This window comes from Gossypium arboreum, chromosome 13 (genome assembly GCF_025698485.1).
Source record: "Gossypium arboreum isolate Shixiya-1 chromosome 13, ASM2569848v2, whole genome shotgun sequence".
Classification (NCBI taxonomy): Eukaryota; Viridiplantae; Streptophyta; class Magnoliopsida; order Malvales; family Malvaceae; genus Gossypium; species Gossypium arboreum.
Window position 1 is genome coordinate 72,793,878 of NC_069082.1, and position 22,393 is coordinate 72,816,270.

At 33.8% G+C, this 22,393-nt stretch overlaps 2 protein-coding genes across 2 annotated transcripts; one reads left to right on the top strand and one right to left on the bottom strand.

Annotated features, from left to right (window-relative positions):
- The first annotated feature begins 11,284 nt into the window (after nucleotides 1-11,284).
- On the top strand, nucleotides 11,285-12,884 carry LOC108463394 (uncharacterized). Its single transcript, XM_053023838.1, has 2 exons — nucleotides 11,285-11,749; nucleotides 12,710-12,884. Exon 1 carries the CDS (start codon nucleotides 11,582-11,584, stop codon nucleotides 11,726-11,728), a length of 147 nt encoding a protein of 48 aa, XP_052879798.1. The 5' UTR covers nucleotides 11,285-11,581; the 3' UTR covers nucleotides 11,729-11,749; nucleotides 12,710-12,884.
- Nucleotides 12,885-13,068: 184 nt separating this feature from the next.
- LOC108463383 (serotonin N-acetyltransferase 2, chloroplastic) lies at nucleotides 13,069-13,832 on the bottom strand. Its single transcript, XM_017763331.2, has one exon. The coding sequence runs from the start codon at nucleotides 13,704-13,706 to the stop codon at nucleotides 13,185-13,187; it is 522 nt and encodes a 173-aa protein (XP_017618820.1). The 5' UTR covers nucleotides 13,707-13,832; the 3' UTR covers nucleotides 13,069-13,184.
- Nucleotides 13,833-22,393: the final 8,561 nt, after the last annotated feature.

Sequence of the window (22,393 nt, forward strand, 5' to 3'; positions counted from 1 at the left end):
ATTTCATCAAAATTCACTTTGTAAAAGTTGTTTATCTATCAACAACCTTTCATTATCTACCATAAATTTCAAAATTTCAGCATATTCATCCATGGCAAAACTTCTATACTTTGGTAACTTTTCAAATTAATCCTCAAAATAGATAGATTACGCTATTCTGATCTCAAAAATATAAAAATTACTAAAAACGGGACAAGAATACTTACCCAATTAAGCCAAGAAAGCTTGTTTTCACTTTCTTAAGGTTTCCATAAGAATTTTTGAGAAGATGATGAAAATAAGATGATATTTTCTATTTAATTTAATTATCATCTTTTAATTTTTCTATTTTCCAATTTAGTCCTTGCCTTTTTCTAATTTTCCATGTATAATTCGTCAAAAATATGTATTAACTTTTCTTTAATGGTCTAATTACCATATAAGGGCCTCAAGTTTTGAATTCCATAGCTATTTGGTACTTATATCTACTACTCAACCTTTTCATTTTATGCAATTTGGTCCTTTCCATAATTAAACACTTAATTGGTAAAATTTTCTTATCAGAATTTTCATATAAAATTCCTATCATAATGCAGACCATGTAATAATATTAAAATAAATTTTCTTTTTAGCTAGGATTTATGGTCCCGAAACCACTGTTCAATTTAACTAAAAATGGGATGTTATAATGTCACATGATTGTGGGGGTCTCCAAAATTTTTAAGTTTTTCCAAAATTTTTTGTTTTATTTCAAATTGATCTCGGAATGTTCCTAAACTATTTTTTAAGGCCTCATAGGATAGGTTTAGGGCCCGTAAGTGTATTGTATAATATAAATGGAATGTGTACATGACTATTATAATTTCAATTGAATAAATGTTCTATTTGAAATCAAATATTCTGAATGTTTTGAATTGTACTATAATACTCAATAACCCTAATCTGGTAACAGATATGGGTTAGGGGTGTTACACCATGTACATTTGCAAATGTATCATTTCTCATTTTCATTTCCATTTTGAGAAACCTACATCCATTTCCAAATTATTCATTTTCTTCATTTCGAAGAAAACTATAATCATTTCTGAATGTTTTTCATTTCTCTATTTCTATACATTATGTTCACTTTGATTCAAACATGCAATTTATTTATAGTTTCAACGAGCTAACTGAGGGAACGATAGTACATATACAATTAGGGTTCAAATGATTTAAAATTAAGTTCTGGCTTTTCGCATGAAGTCATTCCACTATAGTATCATAACTGATCTCTCCCTAACGATATACCATTACAAACACAACTACTCAATACTTGTCCAATGACCTTGTCATAAGTGTATTACCCTCATAGGATATCCTTAATCTCTTTGGGATAATATCCACTCTCCCAATATAATTTTTTTATTTATGGTAACCATTACATCTTCCTTCATGAAAAGTCAATCACGATAAAATGGTGATCAAGTCATCTATCACAAATATGAATAACTTGTTACGACGTTTACTTTCCATAAACCATGTAATTCCAATAAAGGATATTGTAACAGCCAGTTTTAACCAAATTGGAATAGTGATTTTGAAACCACAAATTCGAGGTTGGAAAATTATTTTTAATATTATTTTTGGTGTTTATAGCATGTAATTATATATGTGTGAAAGTTTTATGAAATAATTTTAGCATTTGAATGCTTAATTTGAGAAAAAAGGACTAAATTGCGTAAAATGAAAAAGTGGCATTCTATATGTTAAATGTGTTTAATTGCTATGGTTTATTAAACCAAAGGTCCTTATGTTGATATTGGACCATTGACAGTGGAATTTGACATAAATTACCATTAAACGAATGTTTTTAAATGGTTTTAATTAATGTTAAAATGGTAATTTGGTTATTAAGGTTAATTAAATAAAACAAAGTGAAAAATTAGCTTCATTATCATCATCCATAACCGAACACCAAGAGAAAAAGAAGAAGAAAATGTTGTTTTAGGGTTCGGCCCTTGTTGTTCTTGATTGAGGTATGTTTCGAGCTCGGTTTTTGAAGATTTCTATGTTTTTGTGATCGTTGCTTTGAGTTCTAACTAGCTCGTGCCCTAATTCCATTGATGAATCCATGATTTTTGTGATAGTATGATGAAAAATGATAGATAAATAATAGATTTTCATGTTTTATCAAGTGATTTTTGAAGAAAATACAAGTTAGGGATTTAATTGTGAAAAGTGTAAATTGAGGGGTTGAATGTATGAATAAATGATAAATATGAGCTGATATGTACATTAGGAAAATTCGGCTAGCATGTATTTGGATTAAATTGTGTGAATTTTGTATATTTGTGAATTAGGGACTAAATTGTAAAAATATGGAACCTTAGGGGCTAAAGTGTAAAATTTCCAAATATGTGTTTGTGGACTGAATTGAATGATTTGATGAATAAGTGAGTAAATTTTGAATGTATATAGATAAAGAAAGAAAGAAAACGGATTTAGATTAGGGAAAAATCAAAGGTTATCGAATAGTCGATCCAGTCCATTCATTCCAAATACAAGGTAAGTTCATATGCAAATAAATACCTTTCAATTGATTTATAAATGTTCATTTGTCATTGAATTGATATGAACGAAGTTATGTTATCCGAAAGTCCCGTACAAACCTTAGGAAGAGTATAGGATACGAATGTCATGACATTAGGATTACAAAGATGAAATTACATGTAAGACCATGTATGGGACATTGGAATTGTATTGTGATTATGTGTAAGACCATGTCTAGAACATTGGCATCGTTATATGATTTAGTGTAAGACCATGTCTGGGACATTGGTATTGATATGTGATAACATGTAAGACCATATCTGGGATATGGCATTGTATGAGCTATATTTGATTTTCGAGTATCCTTAACAATTTTGAAAGGTTCAATAGGCAAAATCAAGTTCAGAAAGAATATGTGAATGAGTTAAGTGATTCAGGTACGTACGAGATTCATACGAGTATTGAAAAGGGAAGTGTTTGATGAATTCAATTATGATATTGAATATGTGAACAATAAGAAAGGTTTGTGAAATTATATGCTTACTCATAGTTTGCCTATTGATGGAAATAATATTGATTCATGTGGTAATTTATTTGTATATGGCTTACTAAGCTTTTAAAGCTTACTTTGTGTGTTCTTTCCTTGTTTTATAGATTATTGAAGCTAGCTCAGATATAGGGGATCATTAGGAACCGTCATCACACTATCAACTACTTGTTGGTATTTTTGGATGCTTTGTAAATATGGTATATGGAATGTATAGCTAGTAAATTGATGATAAGTTTTAAGTTATGATATTAGACATGTGTATTGGCTTGTGAAGTGATGTAATGTTGGTGTGTATTTAGCCATTTAAGTTGGCTTGATTTATGAGTTTGATAAGTGATATATATGATAATAGTTGCCTTGTGTTTTGGCATATTTGATATGGTTCTTGTGATGGTTATGAGTTTCTCAACTAGCTAGATGTTAATTGGTGTACTATTGCTTGGAAGATGGCATGTTGTGGATTGATTTTGAGATGATGAAACGGTATGTTTTGTTGCATGAATTAGTTGATAATATGGTGAGAATATGCATAAGTAAGTTAGGTGAAAAATGTTGGTTATGACATATTGATGTGGTATGTTTTTGGTTATGATTTTAGGAGTTGAATGAATGGTTTATAAATGGCATGAAATGTGTATGAAATAGCATGCTTTGGTTGCCTTTGAATGTGTTGAAATGGTATGAAATGATGTGGTATAGGTATGTTTGAGGAGGATGAGAAATGTGGCTTAAACCAAACCTAATTTCACCCCACACAGTTACGCACACGGGCCTGTATATCAACCATGTGCCTGCTGTAACTTAGTTAAACAAGTCAGTGAGTTACAAAGCTTAGACACACGGGCGTGTCTATTGGCCATGTGTGACACATAGGAGTGTGGCCGGTCATGTGACCAAAGTCAGTATACCTCCAGATTTCACACAGCCATGACACGCGGGCGTGTCTTCGACTGTGTGATGCAAGTCAGTATGTATGCCCTATTTCTACATGGCCCGTGACACAGGTGTGTCTGGTGGCCTTGTGAGGCACATGGCCTGTACTCACGGGCATGTGATCCCTGTATGCATGAAAATTTTTAAGTTTTCCAAAATTTTCAAATATTATCGGTTTAGTCCTGAATCTCTTTCAAGCATGTTTTAAGGTATCTTAGAGCCTTATAAAGGACAATATGATTAATGTTTATGTGATAATGGATTCATGTATGAGAAATGTATGCTGTATGTTGTAATTGATTAGTAATGCCTTGTAGCCCTATTCTAGTGACGGATACGGGTTAGGGGTATTACAGATATCATTACCCATGTCTCAAGCTATGAATTCCACTATTGTGAATAACACTACATACTATAGAAGTCATACACCCAACGTACCAACTTTCGGTTTCTTATCTATTTGAACTCATGCTATTACTTACATCAAAATGTACAGGTCATGCGTACGTAGTCTATCCTCCACTCGAAATTTAGGTATGTCACACTATGAACGTCACAAGTGAATAAATCCATAAATGGATTTAGGATCTATTCTACTTGGGTCTAGTATAATGTACTATCAGTCCAGTCAGTCACATCTAAGTCTCTATCTTTTGGGAGTTGTCTGCTCTGATGCCCAATACAAGGCATCTCCCCAATTGGAATTAATAGACAACATATTAGTCTTTCAATCAGTTTGCTCATTTTTTATTCGACTAACGACATGTTTAGTTTCGTCTACTAATACAAGTTGTCTTTTTGTATTACGATCCGACGACGTAATACTGCTTCGTATCAGTTAAACATTAGACAACCATTGAGCAACATTTGCTTCTATTTTTCTTTGTGCCCAAAAACCACATAGGACAATAACCCAAAGTATATTAATTGTAATCAATGTATTTGCTTTATTAACCAATCTGTTCAAAAAAATTACAAGTTTACCAATAAATATAGTACACTTAAAGCACCAGATCCAATAATAAGTTATTTACTAGCTAATTAACTAAAACCTTAAATCAGAAGTTAATTATGAACATCGAAATAAGTTAATCTTATGTTTGCTTATTCAAGCGATTTTCGATTGTTTCCTTTATGTTCTTGTTTTATATATTTTCTTTCAGCATATTTTTATCTATGATTTGTCGTAATATAATTTGAATTGAGTACTATTTAGACTTGTTCGTGAAGACATTATCTACTAATTTAATTTGGTTTCCCTTTGGCACGATCCTTGTAATACTTTCATATTCCATTGTAAAATTATATTACAACCTGACTTGTATCTAGGAGACACTACCTATTCTATGTTGTTAGTTGTAGTATTTCCAGTTTCAACATTTGCATCATTGAGTTCGGTGTTTGAGTTGGTGTAGGAAGAAAAAAATAGCCCAACCTCGGGGAAAATATCATTTGGCATGGGTGTCACGACACTGATGCTACAGAAGTAGTGACATCGAGTCCCTTTACCTTGAAGAAGCAACACTTTAATGAGAAATCAAATTGGAGCCTACTGTCGAGAGAGTCACAACACTAAGAGTGAGGTGCTACGACACCCTCCCTCCAAAGTCATGATATCCCTAAAGATGTTGAAGTGAAGAAATTATGCCCAACACTAGTGCTGTTGCAACACCAAGAACCCCTACAACCTCGAATGCACCACTGTCTTGACAAGTGAAAAATAATTGCAGGGGTAGCCTTTTGTTTAACATCAGCCCAAGCAAAAACACAACTTTTAGGGGCATTTTTGTCTAAAATTTAGATTTGTATTCAACAAATAAAAGCACTGTAACATCCCAAACCTGGCCTAGACATTATGGCCGAATTTGGTGCGTCACATCAAACCATTTTTCAAATTTGATCTTTTCGGTGAAAATCCATAACTGAATCTAAATTTATTAAACCACAGTTCCCATCAAAACGTTTACCAATTTTTTTTGCCTTTGGTATATTACCTCATTTAAACTCGCGGAAGCATTTTGAAAACTTTGTTGTTGGAAGCTCGTATTCCTTAGAAAAATCACGCCGTTTTGAAATCTCGAGTTTTCCTAGACTAGCAGTTGAGTATAAGAAATCACAATCCAAATTAAAACTTAAAACCCACCAACGACCTTATTACATAAAAAAACCCAAAACGAAATCTAATTGCAATTAAAAGAAACAGAAACAGTAATGTGGCATCTCCGAGCCCCTCGCAGCTCCGATCCGTCTAAGGCTAGAAATTACCTGAAAGGTTAATAAACGGGGTGAGTTTATGAAAACTCAGTGTGTAATCCCAATAACAAACAAACAATGAATAACACGGTATCAGTACAATTCGGGCCAAAGCCCTATTCAGTCTCGACATATACTGGGCCGAAGCCTTTCGTTTAACGATTCATTGGTCAAGCCTTTTCATAAATCATATCATTTGGGTCAAGCCTTTTTCAGAAACGATATGGCTCATAGGCCCATTTTACTATCACATGAAATACCAATGAATGTATGCAAGCCCATTTGGGGAGATTACTCAACCCACTATCCGCTACTCTCTACCCGAACCAACCAAACTCTCCATGTGGGGAATAACTCAACCCACCCAACCAAACTCTCCACTGGCAGCATAGCTGCTTTATCATATAACTGGAGGCCTAGCCTCTTTTAATAACTGGGGCAAAGCCCTTTTTGATAAACTAGGGCAAAGCCCTTTTCGGTAAACTGGGGCAAAGCCCTTTTCGGTAAACTGGGGCAAAGCCCTTTTAGCACTTCCTCCATTTTTATAAAACCCAACCCATGCAACATGTCATGTATGCAGAATGTCATGCCCATATTTGAATCAAACAATCACAATCAAGTCATTCTATCGCCAACATGTATTCACAATCAAATCCGTCAACCACACAGTCCAAGTCTGTCACTTGCCCACAAGGGCAAAATAATCATTTAACACCCTAAGGGTAAAATGGTAATTTTACCCCAATAATTCTACCATACAGGGGTATTTCAGTAATGTTGCCCTACAAGGGTATTTCGGTAATTCTACCCTACAGGGGTATTTCAGTAATTCTACCCTACAGGGTATTTCGGTAATTCTACCCTACAAGGGTATTTCAATAATTTTGTAAATTGAGGGTAAAATGGTAATTCTATAAATTAGGGGTACTTTGGTAATTTTTACAAGTCGAGGGTATTTCAGTAATTTTACAAATCGAGGGTATTTCAATAATTTTGTAAACTGAGGGTATTTTGGTAATTTCACAAATCAGGGGTGTTTTGGTAATTTTAAAACCATGGGTATTTTTGGTAATTTTGTAAACCAAGGGTATTTTGGTAATTTTACAAGTTGAGGATATTTCAGTAATTTCACAAATCAGGGGTATTTTGGTAATTTTACAAACCAGGGGTATTTTGGTAATTTTACAAACCAGGGTTATTTTGGTAATTTTACAAACCAGGGGTATTTTAGTAATTTTACAAATTGAGGGCATTTTAGTAATTTGGTAAACTAAAGTATTCTAAACAGGGATAACAATGCGAATGTGCCTAAAGCCTATTCTCGGCCCAAATGGGCCCACACTCTCGTGTGGCCCTTTTAGCCCAAATCTAGCCACAGATATGAGATTCACCTAGCCTAGTCCAATATTTACTACACAATCAAACAACTTATCCAATTGGGCCCGTAGGCCCATTGGGCCCGTAGGCCCATTGGGCCCACATGACCCCTTTCGGCCCATCGGGGCTCGAAGTAGCCATCCTACAGCTAGATTGACGAGAAAATACACACCTGATAGGATACTGGAGTTAATCTGCGCTCCGAGCACTCTTAGCTGACGCCCAACCCAAACGAGCACGCCATAAAGCGAAAGGGATCAGCCAAGAAAGGTACCTTTACTCTCCTCATGGTTCTCTCTATTTAAAGCCAGCTTCACATCCACTCTTATGTTAGTTTCCAGATGTGGGATCCCTCTATCATCAGAGTTTAAAGTCAACACCAACTCTTGCCGCCCCCTGTTAGCAAAATAAATGCTCTTTGCTTGCCATGAGTTTCGAACTCTGGACCTCCTTACCAACTCTCTGACGCCACCCTCTTGCCTCTTATGTGGCGCTACTTTGCCGCTAGACCACAAGGCTTTTTGTGGCACAATTTCTCCAACAATATTCTTAAGGCCTACCTACTACACCCAGGGTTTGATTCACCTTAAACCAAAATTTTTGCTAGAGTCTAGGTTTGAACCCAAGACTTCTCCAACACTTCTCAGCACGCTTAACCACTAAAACAACCCTTCATTAACAAAATTTTCAAACACAACAAAATATTATAAGCTGCCTTCAACCGCTCCCATGCTCAAGGCCCAAACTTCTAGGCCGAAATTCAGGGTGTTACAAGCACCTTTTGGCTAAACATTTTAAAGGTGCCACCTTTTCTTTCATCTTTTAAGCTTAGTAGTTAGTTTCTTCTTAATTTTTATGGTATAGTTCATTAACTTTTTTAAGTTTAGTTGGTGTAATTGGTAGTTTAGTTAGTTTTTACTATAGCTTTTCTAATATTTGCACTTTGATACTTAAAATTTGCTTTATATTTTCATTTTCATCCAAATTCTTTAATATATTTCAGTTTCATTTTCTTTCCAATATATAAAAATCTGAACTTTACTTGTATTTTCTCCTCCATTATTATCATCATCATCTACTATTGTGCTTATTTTAATGTATAATTTGAGTATGTGTTGGGTTGTTGTTTGCATGAAAATGATGTTGAGTAACTAAATTTATGGTGGTTTGTTGATGGAAATGTTGTTTGGTTAGTTTTTGGTACATGGACTAAATTGTAAAAACTGGACTAAATCGAATAGACTTCAAAACATAGAATTGATACATCTAGGTGAATATTTAAGTAGGTGAGACCAAGAGGAGAGCTTACTAAGCACTAATTCAATTGTTTCGAGCTAGTCTAGTGAGGTCTAGAGATAAACTAGACTAAATCATCTAATTTGCAAAATGGTGATCGAGAGGTAAAATTCAACCAATTAGACCCTTTGAGGGGTCCGTCAACTCTAAACGAACAATACTTTGAAGACTTCTTTGGAAAGAGTAAGCCTCCCTTCAACAAAAAAAAAAAGTGTATTTTTGTTGAGAGGGGTTGACTCCTTCCAAAGAAGTCTGCAAAGTTTTGTTTGTCTAGAGCTGATGAACCTGTCAATGGATTGATATTGTCCTTGGGTCAAGCTAGGGTTTTGTCTTCTAACTTTGCAGAGAGCTCGAGTGCCTAAAAAGGCCGCCAAGGCATGGGTTCACAAAGCGAAAGTGCCTCGTCAGACTAGACCATGTATAGCGCATGGTCACATATCAAAGTGATTCCATGACTCCCTTCAGTGACTTATATCCTATAGGGGTTCAAACCCTACCAATAGGCAAATGACCATCATTTCTATTAGTAGGTGATTATGTGTCACCTAGGGTCCAATCCACCGAAGTGCTCCTACAGAGGCAAAAAACAAAATCTTGGCTTGACTTGAAGACAATATTAACCCTTTGAAGGATTTATTAAGTCTAGACCAAAAAAAAAAAAAAATCTTCAGAAGCTTATTCCAAAAAAGTTGAATTCACACAACAAGTTTAATAGTTTAGTTTTATAAACTCCTTATAATTTAAAAATATTAAAACTATACTTTGGACATCTAAACTTTATGAAAAAAAAAGGCTTATACATAAAAAAAAAGTCGTTAAGAAAATGCAAAAACAAAAAAAATAATAATAATAAATTCAGGCCATTGTATTAAATTTGCACCTAATTAAGCCCTTGTCGTTAACTAAAATAATCAATTAAGCCCCTTTGTTGATGACTTCCGTCACTAACCACGTTGACCATTAAAATAAATTTATGGACCGATTAGATACTGACATGTGATAACTTTTGGTTTAATCTAATATTTTTCCCATAGAATGAGTAAAAACATAAAAAAAATTAGCAATCATAAAAATAAAACAATTTTAAATTTTTAAAAATATGAAAATAGATAAAACTTATAAAAATAAAAAGTATTATAAAAAACTAAAAATCTAATAAATTATACAAAAATATAAAATATAAAAACTATAAAAACTTTAAAAATATAAAATTAATATTATTTTTCTAAATTTTATAAAAAATATTAAAATTCTATGAAAATCATAAAAAATGAAAAAAGTATAAAAAGTATTAAAATTAATATAAACTTATAAAAATCATAAAAATTTAAATGGACCAGATTAGTCGGTTGTACCAATTAAGCCAAAAACGACAAGTGTATTAATCCAAAGAAAGCCATTAGATCAGTTGATCTAGGAACCGAATGGATGAGCCGATTTTTTTATTTTCTATTTTTAATGTTTTATTTAATTGAATTGGACAAGTCGGCCGAACTAGCAAACCCGTGGCCTAATCAATTCAATCACTAGTTTGATTCTGAAAACCTTGGTTCAAATATTTTATTTTGACATATGCTAATAGTTGGATAATGAAATTTTGGTTTAATAAAAATATTTAAAATATAAAAAAATCGGTTCAACCGCTTGGTTCCCAAGTCAATTGGTCTAATAGCTTTTCCCATATCAGTACCCTTGTCAATTTAAGCTAATCGATCCAGTTCAAGTTTTATGATTTTTAATAATTTTATAAGTTTTAGCAATTTTAATATTTTTAATAATTTGTTTTACAATTTTATTATTTTTAAGAATTTTTAATTTTAAATATTTTAATAAGTTTTATTAATGTTATTTTTTATGATTTATTATATTTTGTTAATTTTTATATTTTTATAATATTTATAAAATTTTATAATTATTTTATAATTTTATAGTTTTAATAAGTTTATACCAATTTTAATATTATTAATATTTTCTCTTTTATTTTTATTATTTTTATATTTTTTTATTTTTAAATATTTTTATGGAAAATATTAAATTAAAATAAAAAGTCATCATATGTTACCATTTAATTGACATGTCAATTTATTTTAATAATCAACGTGGTTAACAATAAAAATCATTAATAAAGGAATTTAATTGATTATTTTAATTAATTATAAAAATTTAATTAAATGCAAAATTAATATAAAGAATTAATTGATTAGAGTTGTTTTTTTTAATTTAAGCTATCAAAGAAACTATAAGGAAAAAAAAAGCATGGTCCAAAATGGTTTTACAATTAATATTTCTTCAAGAGAAAATAACAGCAGTAATAAAAGTAAAAAAAGTAAAAATAAAATAAAATAAAATAAAATAAAATGTAACTGCCGAGGGCATCGAAAGATGTTGAGAAAAACCTTTCCAAATCCCAAAAAGTACATGTGTTTCTCTGTCTGGGTTACTCCTGTCTCAAAGTCCATTTCTCTCTTTACACCTTATATCATATGGAAGCAAAGATCCGAAGAGGGATCAGAGATTATTCCATCCTCTCTACGATTTGCTTACAATATTAGGGAAATAAAATTAAAAGGAAAAATAAATAAACACCCAGTTCTAAAATTTCATCTTTTTTTTTTTTTTATCTTGGAAAATCTCTGAGTGGGGGAAAAAAAGAGTGAGGGAAAGATGTTTTTGATGGGGTTAAGCATGCAGTCGTTGATGGATTTGATGCTCGCTGGGATTTCTCTGATGATTGGGTTGGGGATTTTTGCTTTCATTGCTTCAATTCTTTGCTCTGCTGCTTTCTTGCACCATGCTAAATATGTCGCTTGATTTTAATATTTCAATGCACAGGTAATACCCTTAATGCTCTCTTTTTTGAAATAGCGTTTTTTTTTTGTTTGTTAATTTGCTTCTGGGTGTCTACGATTCCTTTGATTTCGCTGCTTTCTGTTTTTTTTTTTCATTATTTGTTGAGTAATGATTGGACCGGGAAACAAAGTTGATTTGATATGAGGAATAGATAACACCACTTGAACAGGATGCTGGTTTTTTTTTTTTCACCGTGTTTTACTACCTGGAAACAAGTTAAGAGACTCTTGAAAACAATTCAAGAGCTCAATTTCGTTGCATTTTATGCACCCATGACATTGTTGGACTGTCATAAACAATGCTTATGATGTTGAAGCAATAAGTCTACCTGCTTTTTTCTCGAAGAATAGTTACAAATACTATCACCAATGGCCTCGAGGGGATCTCTGATATATGTCGAATAGTAGCATTTGGCTTGTGTACGGTGTTTGGGGTTTGTTAATTTTGTTCTCTTACTAAGCTATGTAATTGAACTTTGAATGTTTCTATGAAGTGTTCTTGGTGTAATGTTTTGTTGCTTTTAGGAATTTTGTGATTGCTTGTATTTAGGCATGAATTTGCATTGTCTTGTGCCTTTTGAATTGAAATGTTGTATGGTTTGTCAAGTGTGCTTATTGCTGTGCCTTTACCCTTTTGGGTAAAAGAATGACTTCAATGGCACCCTTTTCCATCAAATCAATGTTTCTACAATTTGGATTTAGAAATAGCCCTCAATCTCATGGTGGAGGCAATACAACTGTTTACCAGTAAACGCGAACGAAGCATCCACAAATGATGTTTTGCTATGCCAAATTGAAACGCAAAACTTAGAAAAACGAACCTTGTAGGGCGTCAACGTTTCAGTGTCCTTAATTCTCTCTGTATTATTCCTGTTCAGTTCCTTTATAATTTTAACTGAAACAAAGTCGAGCAAAATTGTAACCCATGTTCTATGTTTCTCAGGTGCCAAAAGTGGTAAAAGAAGTTGCCATTTCGTTGGTCAAACGTTTCATGTTGCAGTAATTGCAGTACTAGATGGGTTGAATTCCGAGTCTTTATAGATATCTAGTTTGAGAATGTATGAACTCTCCTATATTAAAAAATAATAGCTTCTTAATGAACCGTACTATTGTTTAAATATTGAGATCGGGGGCAATTGTCTCATAACTATTATATTGATATTTTTCTGCATGTTTATCCCTACACAATTCAACTTGAAAAACTAAAAATTCAACTGCATATTAGTAATAATTTGCAGCAACTTGAAAGCTAATGAAGAAGTTGGTAGAAAAGGTGGATCAACCGTGACTGAATGCTGAAAATAAAATAGAAGATATGATTGAATTTTATAAATTTGTAAGCTTTAATCTGTTTTGGAAGAAAGGACAAATATTTAACTTATTGAACGTTAAACTGGAAAAAGGAACTAAAAGAGACGTTATTTTTTCTTTTTTTGCTTTCTAGAGTAGACCATGCCTCTAATTCCGTCAGGATCAGCTACGAAGCCAAGAGGCCTATAAAACCCCAACACCCTAGGCTCCGAGTACAATGCAATGTTACAAATACCTTTCTCCAACAGTTCCTCAACCAACCGTTCCATTACAGCTTTGCCGAGCCCGATACCTTGGAATGAAGGGTCCACCACCACGTCCCATATTATAGCATTGAAAACTCCGTCCCCGGTAGCTCTAGCAAAGGCCACTGGTTTCTGGGACTTCTTGTGCTCCACCCAGAGTATGGATTGGGTGTGTTCAAGTGCCAGCTTGATCTTTTCCGTGTCACGCCTAGGGAATCCCACGGCTACGAAGACAGAGTTGAGGTGGTCGAGGTTGAGGTCGGAGATGGTGCGGCGGAGGAAGAAGCCTCGAGACTCGAGGTCCTTGTCGGAGACAGAGTATTTGCATGTCGGAAAAGGGAGGGTTGGGGTTCGGAAGTTGGAGATGATGCCACGTGAAAACATTGAGGGAGAAATGAAATGAGTGGATAAGGAGGATGTTTCTTTGCTTTGTTTGTAATTCAGTGGTTGTTAATGACGGTTGGTTGGTTGGGTCATGGGTTGTGAAAAACTGATAGGATTGGCGGGAGGTTGTGGGTCTTTTATATCCTTGTTTTAGAGCTGGACTACCTATTGAGCCCAAGTTTTTGTCTAAAATTTTAAAATTAAAATAGTTTGGATAAAAACATTAGATTTCAATAAAAAAATATTCTTGTTTAAAATATGAATCAAGTTTAAATTTTAATATTCAAAGCATAAGCTTAGTTTAATCTATTCTCGAGTTTAAAATATATTTTTAATTTATATTATATGATAAATAAATGTTTTATATTATATTATAATATAAATATTAAAAATATAGTGTATGTTTAGATTTAGAGTAAACTACAAAAATTATTTTTTATGTATGATTTAAATTACGTTTTGGTCACTAAACTATAATTTATTGTAAATGGTATCAAATCATAACATTTTAATCAATTTATGATTATTGAATGTTAAAAGGGTTATAAAAGTCTCACATGACACAAAATGTGCCATTAAATGTTGATGTGTCTTCCATGTTTGGTTTTGGCATGTTATCTCACATGGAAAAGGGCATTTAATCATATTGTCTCTCATCCAACATATATTAAGGTCTTAGATTAAGGACATCCTAAAATAAGTTCTCCTTCCTCATAAGTATACTTATGTATATAGTTTGGTAAATCATTTTAATTAGGAATTTCATTAGTTTGTAAATTTTTTGTGATACTAGAGTTATTATCCAATATTGGTGCTTGAAGTTGTAGGTAATTTGCTAAACCTCATAAATTTGGTGTGTTTTCTCTTTTATTTGTTTGTATCTATTGGTTTTTCTATCATAGTTTAATATTCAATAGTTTTTTTCAGATAAATTCATTGTAGGTTATTATTCGGTGTTCCCAACAATTGGTATTAGAGCCTCAGTAAATAAGTGTATGATATTTTGTTGTAGAATTGTTTGATCTTCTACATTATAATTTTTTTTTTACTATTGGAGACTTATTCATGGTAGCTCGGTTACTAACTAGAAGTGTAGTTATGTGAAAGTGCATGTTTAGAAAAAAAATACTAGCTAGGAAAGACTTAGTACCTAAGAGTGTTGATGAGTCCTCATCATATGATTATTGCTTACTTTTGCTTAGTTTCATGCATATTTTTATATGTTTTAGATTCAGTTTAGTTCAATTGATATTTTATGTTTGTATTGTAAATAGTGTTTTTAGTGTTTTTATAAGTATTTTCAGCATTTTTGTGCATTTAATTTCAATAAAATATTTCGTGTGATATTTACAGGTAATACAAGTTTGTGAAGAAGATGTTAGTATATGGAACCATGGGATTAAATGCATTAAACCTAAAATTGATCCAAGATTATGTGTGGTAGTCAAATACTCAAAGATTTAAAATTTGTAATTTGGACACATTTAGAACTTCCAACTTGAACACTTCTAAGTGTTTTGATCATATTTTGGGTTCTAGGATTTCGTTTTGGGTGTACTTTATATCTTTAGAAAAATAATTTGAATCTCTATCCAAATATTAAAGCATCAATACCAAAATGAATCGGGAAGAAACCCAAAAGTAAAGAAAAAGTTACAAGTTTTACATTGATGGACAATTCTGACATATTTTCTTGCTTGGATTTTATCTTTTAATAAACATGGAGTTTAGAGCTAAATTTCTACAGTTAATGTACAAGATGTAGATCTTCAATCATTCTTTTAACTTTTCCCAATTGGAGTCGTTATTTTAGACAAAAAAAGTCATCAAATAGTATGTGAAAATTTATTCTAAAAGATAATAAAGAAACGGACCTAGCAATTTATTACTATCAAGACATTTTCATCGTCATTTAACTCTTCCTAAATTTCTATAAATAACCTTTAGTTTTCATAATATGAGGCATCTTGGAATTGAGATCAAGATCATTTTCTAGTTGATGTTTATTACTATTATTATTATTCACTATTCTTATAATATCTTAAGTTTCTTATTTCTAATGTCTTTTTCCTCTAAGTTTGAGTTATTTAAATCTTTTTATGTTTATCTAATGTTTCCATGTTGAGTTAAAAGGGTGAAAATCTTGGCAAATAATAAGGTAAATTCTATACTCATCATTTGTGTAACAACCCGATTTTAGTTAAACCGGAATAGTGGTTTTGAGACCACAAATTCGAGGTTAGAAAATTATTTTAATATTATTTTTGGTTTTAACAGCATGTGAATATGTATGTGTGAAAATTTCGTGAGTTAATTTTATCATTTAATAGCTCAATTTGAGAAAAATGACTTAATCGCGTAAAATGCAAAAGTTGCATTCCACTTGTTAAAAGTGCTTAATCGTCATGGCTTATTAAATGAAAGGTCATTATGTTGATATTAGACCATGGATAGTGGGAATGGACATAAATGGGCAATTATTAAGGTGATTAAATGGATTAATAACAAGGTTAAATTTGTAAATTGGTTATTAAGGTATATTAAATAAAACCAAAATAAAAATTATGCATTATCATAATCATCTAGCCGAAAATACAAAGAAGAAAAGAAGCTAAATTAGGTTTTAAGCTTTTGGCACTTGCAAACTTGATTTGGTATGTGTTTTAGCTCGATTTTGATGATTTCTACGTTTTTGTGATCGTTGCTTTGAGTACTAGCTAGCCCGTACCCTAATTTCTGAAATTGTTGATGATTTTGTGAAATGCCATTGATGAATTCATGTGTTCTATGATGTTTGATGATGAATTATGAAATCTTGGTGCTTGATATACATGTTTTGTAAAGTGATTTTGAGTAAAAATGCATATTAGGGATTAAATTGCAAAAGGTGTAAATTGAGGGGTTGAGTTGTGAAATAAATGAAAATTATGGGCTGCTAGGGACCTATAGAGAATTCGGCTAAGCATGGGCTTTGTTAAATTTTGTGTAATTTGTATTTTTTTGGTTAAAGGACTAAATTGAATAAATGTGGAACTTTAGGGCCTAAAGTGTAAAAATGCCCAAATATGTGTTTGTGGAGTAAATTGAATGTGTTGATGAATAAAAGAGTTAAATTTGATTTTATTTAGATTAAAAAAAGAGGAACCCAGACTTAGATCGAGGCAAGAGCAAAGTACTTGATTAATCGACTAGTTTCGTTGTTTTTACGTCCAAGGTAAGTTCGTACGTGATAAACATTGTTACAATTATGTTTTTAATGCTTTAATAATGCATAAATTGTATATATGTGACTACGAATGCGTATAACGACAAATCGACTATGTTTGGCACTTAGTGTGTATTTCGAGATAACTTTAGCTATATACGGCACTTATGTGCGAATTGGAATAGCTTCGGCTTTACGTGGCACTAAATGTGCGATACTGAGATAGCTTCGCTTTAATGTGATGGCATTAAGTGTGCGATATCGTTACAGCTTCGGCTAAACATTTATACACTAAATGTGCAAGTTATTAAAGCATTGAAAGATTTTCGAACGATTTAACATATTGAACAAAGAGGTGATAATGAAATAAATAAATACGTGAAAGTACAGGTACGTACGATACCTATGTGGTAGTTGATACTATATGTATGAAGCTTGATGAATTTGCATATACATGATAAATGGTCATGGATTAGAATTGAATGATGATATGAGAACTACTAAATGTTTATTAATTGATGATTTGTATATTATAAACTGTAGAGTATTTTTGGTACGAGCTTACTAAGCTATGAAGCTTACTATTGTTATTTGTCTTTATTTTATAGAGTATCAAAGCTAGCTCAGAGATCAGAGATCATCGGGAACCATCATCACATTATCGACTACTTGTTAGTATTTCTGGATGCTTATAAATATGGTATATGGAATGTATAGGCTAGCGAGTTGATGATATGTTTTGAATTATGAATTAAGCCATTAGATTTGGCTTACTTTTGGTTGAAAATGTTGGTGTGTATTTGGTCATTTAAGTTGGCCTAAGTGATGTGTTTGAAAGGTAATTTATGTGATGTGTATAATTCCCTAGATATTGGCTTGTTTTGGATATGTTTGATTAGTTGTAGTTATAGCTAAATGGTATGTTTCCATTAGGGAATTGAGTAATTGAAATGGTTGAGAATAGATGGCATGATATGTGTGTGAATTGTTATGTTTTGAGCTGCCTGTAAGTGTATAAAAATGGTTCCAAATTGGTTGCTATGTGTGCATGAGTACGGTGGCAAATTGGCTTTTCAAATGGCCTATTTTTGTCTACACGAGCAGAGACACGGGCATGTGTCTCAGCTGTGTGCGATGCACGGCTATGTTACACGGCCGTGTGTCCCTTGGTGTACCCTTTTGAATTAAGGCAGTATACCCTACAGTTTTGACATGGCCTAGACACACGGGCATGTCTATTGACCGTGTGTGGCACACAGGCTGGCACATGGGCGTGTGGCCGGCCGTGTGACCCAAGTCAATAACCTCCCTTAGATTTCACATCGTCTGGCACATGAGCGTGTGGCCGGCTGTGTGACCCAAGTCAATAACCTCCCTTAGATTTCACATCATCTGGCACACGGGCGTGTCCTCGATCATGTGATACAAGTTAATATGTATGCCCTGTTTTCACACGGCCTGTGACACGGGCGTGTCTGGTAGCTGTGTGAGGCACACGGCCTGTTCACACGAGCGTGTGACCCTTTAATGTTAGAAATTTTTATAACTTTTCCAAAGTCTGAAAATGTTATCGGTTTAGTCCCGAACCACTTCTAAGCATGTTTTAAGGTCTCGAAGAGCCTTGTAACACCCCAAACCCGAGACCATCGCCGGTGTCGGACCCGAGGGTTAACAAACCAAGTTCACATGTTTTTTGCCCACCAATTTGACATTTCCAGTCAGGCTGGAAAACTGCGTCACTGTCGCCTTAAAAATCATATCTCGAGTTTCAAAACTCGGAAACTGGTTTCGTAAATTTTCCTGAATTTAGACTCATATATCCATCCATGGATTTTTTCTAGGATTTTGGTTGGGCCAATTGGTACAGTTTATTAGTTAAAGTTACCCTGTTACAGGGATCGACTGCTCTGACCTTCGCGCGGTATAACTTGAATATTTCTCTTTACAGAGCTTTAATGCTGGTGTCGTTTGTTTCTAATAAAACTAGACTCAAAATGGAATCTGTACATATAAGGTATATCTCCTAATTCTTTTGGATAATTTATAGTGAATTTTAAAGTTGCGACAGGGAACCCAGAAACCATTCTGGCCCTGTCTCACAATAGCTTTAATATCTCTTAACCTGTAACTCCTATGACCGTTTCGTTTCTTCCATATGAAAATAGACTCATCAAGGTTCATTTACATAGCTTATTCACTATCTAATTCCATTCCTATGAATTTTGGTGATTTTTCACATTCATGCCACTGCAGCTGGCAGCATCTGTTTTAAGATAGGACTCACCTATTTGGTGGTCTCCATGATTCAACTAGCCTTACCATACATAGGTTCATATATGATCATTTTAACCATGCCAATGGCTGATCATATGACCAACATTCTCATTTCAAGCCATAGCCACATCATGACACAAAATATATACATACAACCCACAATTAGTCTAAGTTCATACTTCCCTTTTCGAGCCATTTTCGCACGGCCGTACATACTTACATTACAACATATTTAACAAACAAGGGGTAGTCCTATACATGCCATCTCAAGTTCAACCCAAAATTTATACCAAAATGGAGGCTTGATAGTGTGGATGACTTCGACTTCAACGATCCCAAATCCGATTGCCTCGAGCGAAATCTAGAAAACTAAGAGCCAAAGCAACGGGGTAAGCATTTTTATGCTTAGTAAGTCTCAAGGAAAATAATGAACTATAATTTACAGCAATACATTCACATAGCCAAATGCATCATTTCATTAATACACATTCTTACATCATACTTCATCATTATATAAGTTCGCAAAGCATCAATCAATTCAATAACTGAAATTCAATAGTCGATTGAGCGAATGTTGCTCACACACGTCGACTTTCCAATGCACATATAACGTACCTTATCCTTTGGGCTTTCCGAGTGTACTAATTAAATTCATTTCAGCAACCAACACTCACCTCCAGCCCAAGATTCTTCGGAATATAACCGGATTTAATCACGTGCACAAATGCCTTGGTCTTAGCCGGATAGATTAACTTCATACGAATGCCTTCGGCCTTAGCCGGATATAGCCACTAGCACAATTGCCTTGGTCTTAACCGGATATAATTTCCAGCATAGTTGTCTTGGGCTTAGCCCGACATCATTCAATTCTCATGCACACATACATCAATAATCATTGGACATACATATTTCATTTTCGTTACTAAGGCTCAAACACAAATATAATCATTAGCATATTTGCCTTGGGACTTAGCCGGGTAGAATTCAAATACTCATACACACATAATCAATAATCATACACATCCATATTTCATCTCACACAATTCAAGTAAGGTCACTTCTTGAGGACTTACCTCGGATGTTGTCGAACGGCTTTTCGGCTATTCGATCACCTTTTCCTTCCCCTTGTCCAATTGTGGCCCTCTTAGCTCTTGAGCTAATTCAAACAAATTCAATTTATTAAAACCTCATTGTGCTTGCTTATGGCGAATATGACAAGGATTTTAAATGGTCATATGGCCACTCTTTAGCTTGAATACACAATGGTCATGCACATTTTATACTACATCAAGCAATTCAATACAATTTATTTGAGCATCAAGGAAATGCTAAGGCCTTCAATAGGCTACCCAAGGCCGAATATTCATGTACATGTTGAGGTCAATTTTGCACTTAATACCTCACAAAAACAGCATGCAATCTACTAATTGATGCTTTGCACATTGTGGCCCAAAACTTATAATATAGCATCAAGCACTTATATGTGTGCTAGGTCAATTGTGCTTGCAATTTCACAAGCATTCTTCCACATTTTCTCCTTTAAATCAATATATTCATCACTTAGTTCATAACCAAACATAATGTGCAATCATATATATGCATATATGAGCATGGCGAATTTTCAAGGTGTCCATAGCCATCCAAAACACAAACTTTTAACTAACATGCAAGAAGCATGAATCATGCTCAAGAATGCATCATGGCCAAGTATGACAATCATGCTCCTTTTCAACTTTAATCATGATAAAACAAAGAGAAAACTCAAAATCTTACTCATGAGTAGAAAATCCATCATTGCATGCATCATCATCAAGCTTCACACTTAGCATGCAATGGCTTTATCACTATAACAACTTTGGCCAAATACCATTTCCATGGCATACCAAAGATTTGAGCCATGGCTAACATGCACATCAAGTTAGCAACCAAAACATGCATGAAACTCCCAACACAACCTCATACATACCTTAATCTTGATGCAAATTTAGCCAAATCACCTTCTAGATCTCTTCAAAACAAAGGAAATGAAGCAAAATCCCTTCTTCCTCTTAGTATTTTCGGCCAAAAAGGAGAGAGCAAGCATGAACAAATTTTTTGTTTTCTCTTCTTGGTTGCACAAGCAATGGGGTATGCCACTCTCTCACACACATTTTTTTTCATTCTTTTCTTACCCATGCTTATTTGTTTACTATTTCTCCCTAATGCCCAACAAAACATGTTTTATGACATGTTTAACCCATATTCTTTGTCATGGCGGCCATTACTTGTAAAAGGGGAATTTGACATGCAAGTCCATTATTTTGCATGCATGCTTTAATTAGTCATCACATATTTCCCTATCGTACTTTCAAAGTTCACTACTAAGTCCTTTCTTATAAATTAGCCCTAATTAATAAAAATCGAGACACGAAATATTTACGCATACCAATTCCACATACAATAAGTACGGAATATAACATTTAATTATTCTTGTGACTCGGTTTCGTGGTCCCGAAACCACTCTCCGACTAGGGTCACATTCGGGTGTCACAACTCTCCCCACTCAAGAGATTTTCGTCCCGAAAAGCTTACGGTAAATAGGTTCGGATATCGCTCTCTCATAGAGTTCTCGGTCTCCCAAGTAGCTTCTTCTATCCCGTGCTTGAGCCATAACACTTTCACTAGCGGAACCCGCTTGTTTCGCAACTCTTTCACTTCTCGTGATAGGATACGAATTGGTTCTTCCTCATAACTCATATTAGCTTGAATTTCAATTTCGATGGACTAATCACGTGCGATGGATCGGATCTATAACGTCAAGCATCGAAGCGTGGAAGACATCGTGAACCTTTTGAGTTCGGGGCAAAATCAAACGATATGCCACTTGGACCGACTCGCTCGATATCTCATATGGCCCAATGAACCTCGGGCTCAACTTGCCCTTACGGCCGAACCTGAGTATCTTTTTCCAAGGCGATACTTTGAGGAACACTTTATCACCCACCTGATACTCGATATCCTTACGCTTCATATCCGCGTACGACTTCTGACGATCGAAGGCTATCTTCAAACTTTCACGGATTACTTTCACTTTCTGTTCAGCATCCCTAATCAAATCCACCCCGAAAATCTTGCTTTCACCAAGCTCAGTCCAAAACAATGGTGTACGGCATTTACGCCCGTACAAAGCCTCGTAAGGTGCCATCTTAATGCTCGATTGAAAGCTGTT

Bases quoted from the DNA above. Each gene is read 5' to 3' on its own strand.
- LOC108463383 (XM_017763331.2), bottom strand. From the start codon at position 13,706: ATGTTTTCACGTGGCATCATCTCCAACTTCCGAACCCCAACCCTCCCT.
- LOC108463394 (XM_053023838.1), top strand. From the start codon at position 11,582: ATGTTTTTGATGGGGTTAAGCATGCAGTCGTTGATGGATTTGATGCTC.